The sequence below is a fragment of the Silurus aristotelis genome (assembly GCF_946808225.1).
Source record: "Silurus aristotelis genome assembly, chromosome: 17".
Taxonomy (NCBI): domain Eukaryota; kingdom Metazoa; phylum Chordata; class Actinopteri; order Siluriformes; family Siluridae; genus Silurus; species Silurus aristotelis.
In genome coordinates, this window is record NC_139590.1 from 9,681,119 (window position 1) to 9,688,127 (window position 7,009).

The 7,009-nt window shown below is 36.3% G+C and overlaps 1 protein-coding gene across 2 annotated transcripts; it reads right to left on the reverse strand.

The window, feature by feature from the left end:
• Window positions 1-1,243: 1,243 nt before the first annotated feature.
• Window positions 1,244-6,733, reverse strand: tmem150b (transmembrane protein 150B). Of its 2 annotated transcripts, XM_083567155.1 has the most exons (7): window positions 6,596-6,731; window positions 2,892-2,975; window positions 2,733-2,792; window positions 2,577-2,644; window positions 2,365-2,492; window positions 2,101-2,278; window positions 1,244-1,785 (listed from the first exon to the last, which is right to left on the reverse strand). In XM_083567155.1, the coding sequence occupies exons 2-7, from the start codon at window positions 2,954-2,956 to the stop codon at window positions 1,595-1,597; spliced, it is 690 nt and encodes a 229-aa protein (XP_083423281.1). In that variant the 5' UTR covers window positions 2,957-2,975; window positions 6,596-6,731; the 3' UTR covers window positions 1,244-1,594. The 2 variants fall into 2 exon arrangements, with proteins under 2 accessions (XP_083423281.1, XP_083423280.1); XM_083567154.1 differs by having other exon boundaries at window positions 2,365-2,644; window positions 6,596-6,733.
• Window positions 6,734-7,009: the final 276 nt, after the last annotated feature.

Consider the following 7,009-nt stretch of genomic DNA (forward strand, 5'->3'; position numbering starts at 1 on the left):
ATTAGTATTAGTATAATATTATTCACAACTTAACCGCACATTTTTATCTGTTTTAAATGTACCTTAAAATAATATGTTTCAGATTTTTTTACTCTAATCAAAATCTAAGTAAAGAATGGACGTTGAAGGCCTTTTATATTTATTGATCCATATTTTTAATTAAAAAAAAGGTCAAACAAAAACGTGTTCATTTTGACTGCCTTAATTAATATATTAATACAAAACGATTTTTTTTTCACATAATGAATGTAACCAGACTAAACAACCACCATAAAGAACACAAGAAGAGAAAAGATGATCCAGTGAACAGGAACGTCTCTGTTCTCCATCATGTTACATTGCTGACTCCCTGTCTAATCCACATTAACCCCATACTTCTTGTTACCTTCTGCCTTGCTCATTGTTTGCTTTGTAAACTAGATCATGTCTGTGATGTGTAAGCACCAGGAAATGAGACACCAGTTGTAGACGGAAAAAGCCGCGCAATGACAATGGGCTAATGGGCTGAAAACGGCACACAGTGAAAAGAAAAAATATTACACCAAATAGATTAAAACTAAAGTAACAAGCCTGTTTTAAAAATGTAAGAAGTAGAAAGTACAGATGTTTATGTTAAAATGTAATGAGTGAAAGTAAAAATTTGTCTGAAAAATAAATTAGCAAATTAGCACTTTGCAAGTTTCCTTTGTAGAATTCACAGGAATTGTAGAATTCCTTTGTAGAGTTATATTTGTATTAAGTTTGTAATCTAGCATACCAGTGTAGATTTATTCATTGCTAGAGACTCAAAGCACTTTTGTACGTCGCTCTGGACAAGGGCGTCTGCTAAATGCCGAAAATGTAAATGTAAATGTAAAAATCTACTTAAGTACAGTAGCGAAGTATTCTACATCTACAATCCACCAAGTCTCTATCACTCTGTCACTCTCTATATTAAAGCTATAAAATCTGCAGAATTTTGTTTTTCCACCTAATGAGTCCTAAAAATGTCATAGATGTCCAAAGCAGCATCCTTTTAATTTACTGAGTAAATAGCCCCACCTAGCGGTTATCCTTGTGTATTAATATAAAATGTGATCAGTAAAGTGCTCCTACAGAGAATATTGTTCATGATTTTTTGCGAAGTTTCCAGTGATGTTGATAAGTTCTTAGTTTAGATGTTTAGATCTATTCATTTTCAAGGCTTCATTTTGGCTGGTCGCAGAATGAGTGACATCAACACTAAGATCAGCAAATGCTTGGCCAATGAGGACATGTATTTTATTTATTATTTCAGCAAAATATAAACATATAAATGATAACAATGTCATAAATAACTGTCTAGACTGGCTAGATTAATGAATTAGTCAATGCTTTGGGATGGGATTATAAATTAGACACTTTTAGAAAAACCTGATAAATTTGATAAGACCAAAATTCTCTTACATTCTACAAGATCCGGTCCGTATTAGCAGCATAAACCCATACAATACAATAACTCAATCTGTTCAACCGTGCTGAGGGTTAACAGGTGTGTGTGTGTGTGTGTGTGTGTGTGTGTGTGTGTGTGTGTGTGTGTGTGTGTGTGTGTTCCCAGTGTGTCTCGTTAGAGATACTATTTATTTTGCTGTGCTGGAGACTCGAGGGTGCTTTTGTTGAGCCCCTCGTTCTGGACGTGCAGTTGATGAAAATCAATTTGGCGAAACTCTGCGGAGAAAAGGCCGAAGAGCATGAAGAAGCACATGACCAAAGCCCACTCACACATAGCAGCTTCCGATCGGTAGCCTACGTTATGGAACACAGACACTGTGGAAAAGGGATTAAGGTTCAACAAAGGGATTTTGAATATGTGTGTGTGTGTGTGGGTCTGACTCATTTTACACATACTTATGATCCACGTCATCAGTGGGACAGACAATAACAATACATGTTTGTTGAGAACATGACTATACTCGTTTACAATTTGATTATACGTATAAGTCTATGGCATGACATGCATCCAAAAATGTAATAATGATGCATGATAGTTTCATAAGACACATCCATTTTCTCTATAATGCATACCTGGTAAAATCCCAAACAGCTTTCGAATGTTATTTGTGATAGCAGTTTGAAGGATACTGAGAAGAACCAAGCAAGTGCACAGACTGCAGAAAATGATGCGTGCAGGCCCCGCCCACTTCTTATCATCTGATGGTTTGGCACGGTAAGTGAGCCACACCTGAACCCAGAAGTATGCCAGACCCACAAAAAATGCCAGGAATGCACCCAACAAGTGAGCACCCATCACCACTGTTTGCTAAGAATGAAAAAAAGTAAACCTTTAAACACCTGGCAGAGAAGAACAGGGAAGACATGTTTGAGAATAAGTGGTGTAGTGAGTACCTGAAAGTTTCCCAGGATAGAGATTCCTATTGATGAAATGAACCCTAGAACTAGACTGACTGTGTTTACTCGTGATGCACAGTTGAAATCTCTCACCTGCTGGAACCTCATAATCACAATCCACAGAGCTGCATCGGGATCGGGTGGCAGTATGAGAAAGAAAATTAACGGATGAATAAATGAAAGTGAGAAAGAAAGAGAGGAGCACTCACCTAGCACAGAGCAAATGTTGCATATCTGGGAGAACAGGCAGCTCTGAGGGTTATATGAGCCACATGTGCTGGGAAAAGAATAATTATATTTCCATTTAGAAATGTTATAGCAAACTTGAGATGGTGTATATTATGTCAAATAATAAATACACACACCTGATATATGGAAATTCAACTGTCAGATTCACTGTATCATTAGACACAGCTAAACCAAACCTGGCAGGTAAAACCACACACACAATCAGAAAGATGTGCAGAATGTGCAACATTAAGTGAAATGAAAAAAAAGAGAAACTCAGAATACAAAATACATACACAGTCCAAATGCCTATAGTGCCGAACGCTGCCAGGATGACAGGAAGTAGTGCCCATGTCCACATGATGGACCAATCAAATTGCCTGTTGACACAGCATGTGACAAGTGTCTCTTATTTCATGTCATCGCTATTCTTTTGTTTGCAATTTCTCATCAGTATGACAAATAATGATGTATGTTTCACAGCTAAAACAGTGACATTATGTACCATGTGACCTGCCAATTATGAATCATCAGGGTAAAAAACAAAAAAGCTAATGAGATAAAAGAAGAAACCGAGACATACTGTAAACATGTATACACCAATTCACACATGGCTGTGGGAAATCAGCACTTCTGCCCGTGTGAAGGCTGTGTGTAACTGTTAGGAAGGTTTTCTATCTAGCTCGAAGGACCATAGAAGAGGGTTTCACTATCAAGTGTGTGGAGATCAGGAGATTGTACTCGCCCCAGCGTGTCAGTAAAAACACGGTACAGGATTTAGAACACTCAAACTTCACTGGGTTTTATGCATGGCATATTTGCCCCTAAATCCAAGTTAAAAGTCTGTCGGTTTGATCTTGGTATCATCCTCAGCAGCTATCTCTGGTAGATTAATAAGACGGGTATTGTGTATAATCGACCCTTAGCGTTGACCTCTGCAGACCTTACTTGTCCATTCGCTGCAGGGAATGTCCTTATTACTCTTCTGATCAACTAAAGGGCTCGTGGTAGCTGGGGATCAACCATCATAACAACAGACCCAACTGCAAGGGTTTTAGTCTCTGCATGCCATTTGTGTGGTAGCTGGAGATTGTGTAAGTGGTGTCTCACGAAGCTCGACTAAAAATTATCAGTGAGAACTTGACTTTGTCTCCATCCACATCGTCCTATCGACTCATGGGCAGGGTATATCACTTGAGGTAAAGAGCTGTCTGGCCGACCCATGAGCAGGAGATTTGGGGTAATTGGGTCTGAATCTGCCACATTGGAGGAGACATAACCTAGAGGTTTGCTATTGAGAATTCCCCCTATCTTGATACGTACTGTTTGAAAAACTTCTACTGTTACTCTTCTGTGTACTGTGCACCTGCTACTGTGCGGAGGGCAATTTTAAGAGATCGAATTTCCTCTGATTCAAGCTCTTAGAGTCTTGACACCAGGATTCAAGCTTGAGCCACTCTACCTGTTAGGAAGTTTTTCCTATCTAGCTCGAAGGACCATATAAGGTGTGCGCTGATCAGGGGATTGTACTCGCCCCAGCGCGTCAGTAAAAACATGATACAGGATTCAGAACACTCTACTTTACTGGGTATAGATTTGATTGTATTTATATACAATCAACAATCATATACAATCAACTCGAGCCCTGTCTTCTGCTAGCTGCTGTTCGGTGTTTTATACTCTCGTTGGGGGACGGTGCACTGTGATGTCATAGAGAGCTTGTCATTGCTTGGTAAACTGCATATCTACATCTAGTGGTGAAGCATGGAAATACAACTGAATAGGAATCCTTTCTTACACTACCAGATCCAGTAGAGTGTAGGAATTCTGACAAGGCAGGTATCGTCTGAATAAGGCATACAATTCTGGGGTAACTGATGAGTCATTTGTGAACAAGTCAACTCTTTGAGCCAGTTCTTAAGTGAACATTGTGAGTTCTCTTGCAATAGATGATTTAATACTGTTAAAGTATTTAGTAGCATTTAGTTCCATAATGGTTTTAATCACATAATTTACAGTGCAATTGTAAATGAAGTGCTAATTTATTTGGCAAAAAAATAACACTTTTAATTTCAGCGAAAATGTCAAATTTCATCAGTGTGTCTGAGACAGTGTGAGGTTTTTGATAACACTGCAGCTTTTTATGCAGTTGGGGAAGTTAATAGCATGCTGAATTCTACAGATTGAATTCTACTGTAATGAAAGTTAAGTGTAGACACAGCAGCTACAAGTTATATTGTCTTTGCCAAATAACACAAATCAAAATATGTTTTGTCGTTACCAGAAAGTTTAGTAAGACTATATTAAACAGTCAAAACAATAGATAGTCAAAGATCAATGTCTTTGTCCAGCTTTGGCAAAAAAAAAAAAAAAAAAAAGTCAAGCAATAATTTGTTATATAATAAGTTGAAGCATTCAGTTCTTATTGGGTTTCACTTAATAAATAGAGCCAGAACTTCAAATGTTAATGGCTAAATGGCTTTGTGTGACATAAGTAAAAATTTGTGTCTCAAACCCTACAAAAAGCAGAGAATTTAGGCCTTTTATTTTTTTAGAGGCTGTTATCTGTGTGCTGTGTGTTTGATTTATACACTGATTTATTTATGTTTATCTTTTGAGCAGATGTAAATTATGAGTAACATGTATCTATTAATTATCTATTAATATCTAATAATTAGTATAAAAAATGTGCATATTAAACCCATCCTGCCCTTTAGTTTCTATAGGCTGCTTCTTAATAAATATTTGTATGCAATCCAGTTTAATAATATAACAATTGTGCTATGTGCTTTTAATGTTTTATAACATTATAGCATGATTATTAGACCATATTATATATATATATATATATATATATATATATATATATATATATATATATATATATATATATATATATATATATATATATATATATATATATATATATATATATATATCTTACTGCCGAGTTGAAAAGCCCAGTCTATCACCACCCACCCCTCTCTGATCTGCACTTTACACAGTCACCTACCCCCCTGCAACCCCTCTTTGTGCCTCCCCCTCCATTCAAACTGCGCCTTAGGTATGTGTAGAGGAGGTGAAACGAGTCTTCAAAAGACAGGTGACTAGGAAAGCTTCAGGCCCAGATGGTGGTTCACCTGCCTTGTCTAAAAGTCTGTGCTGACTAACTGGCCCTCATCTTCACTCAGATCTTCAACAGATCACTGTAGCTGTGTTTAGTTCCCTGCTGATTCAAATGCTCTAATATCATTCCAGTCCCCAAAACACCCCAAATCACTGGTTTTAATGATGCCTGTTGCTCTCATGACTGTAATCATGAAGTAATTTGAAAGACTGCTCCTGGCCTACCTGAAGGACACCACTGAACCCTTGCTGGATACTCTTCAGTTTGATTACTGAGCAAATATATTTTTCTACTTAAAAGCTTATATATATATATATATATATATATATATATATAAAAAGCTTTTAAGCCTTTATATTGTCCTTACATGATAGATCTACTTTGGTCCCCTTGGTCATCATAAAAAAAAGTGTAATTTTCTAATGTAATTCTCTTCTAGTTCTCTTCTAGACCTCCACTGAGACCAAGCCTGAGGCAACAATATTATTGTGTATTGTCCCTGGACACAATACACAATAAGCAAAGTAAAGTCAGAATTGTATTTGGCAAATTGAATGCAAAAGCTCTATTTTAACTTTGAAACCAAAGCCACTCTTGTTCTAAAGTACGAATATAAATTCAACCCATCTTGTACTGTATACTTTTAATAATTTACTTTATTTATAATATATTTATTATATATATATATATATATATATATATATATATATATATATATATATATATATATATATATATATATATATATATATATATATATTTGTTTACTTATTTCCTGATACATACAAATATAAAAATTAAGCAACTAACAAGACCCTCTTCCATCTGTAACTGCAGTGAAAATGAAACGCTAAAGAACGCAAAAACACTCACGTGGCCCTCGTTTTGTGTGTATGAATGCGTCCTTTTGTCTTTGAGCTCTTCCTCGCTCGAAGCTCAAATATCCATATGGATTACACAGTAATCTCAGTGTTTTATCAGGGAAGACTGCACTTTGCCCTCGCTGACAGTTTTATTACCCAAGTGATATGAATAATAACTGTATTACACCAGAGAGCAAATACAGCACACTTGCAGGTGTCTAAATGATGAGGATGATGATGATTTCATATTTAGAAGCAAAGTCACTTTGGGTGTGTCTACAACAATACAGACTAGTCCTCAGTCTTTGGTAATCTGCGAAAATAGGCACAGAGAGATGAACTAATGAACTTCATTTTGACAAATGATTTTGTTTTCAAATGCTTTAGCCAGGAAACAAAGTGGTGATTCTACTTAGTTACATAT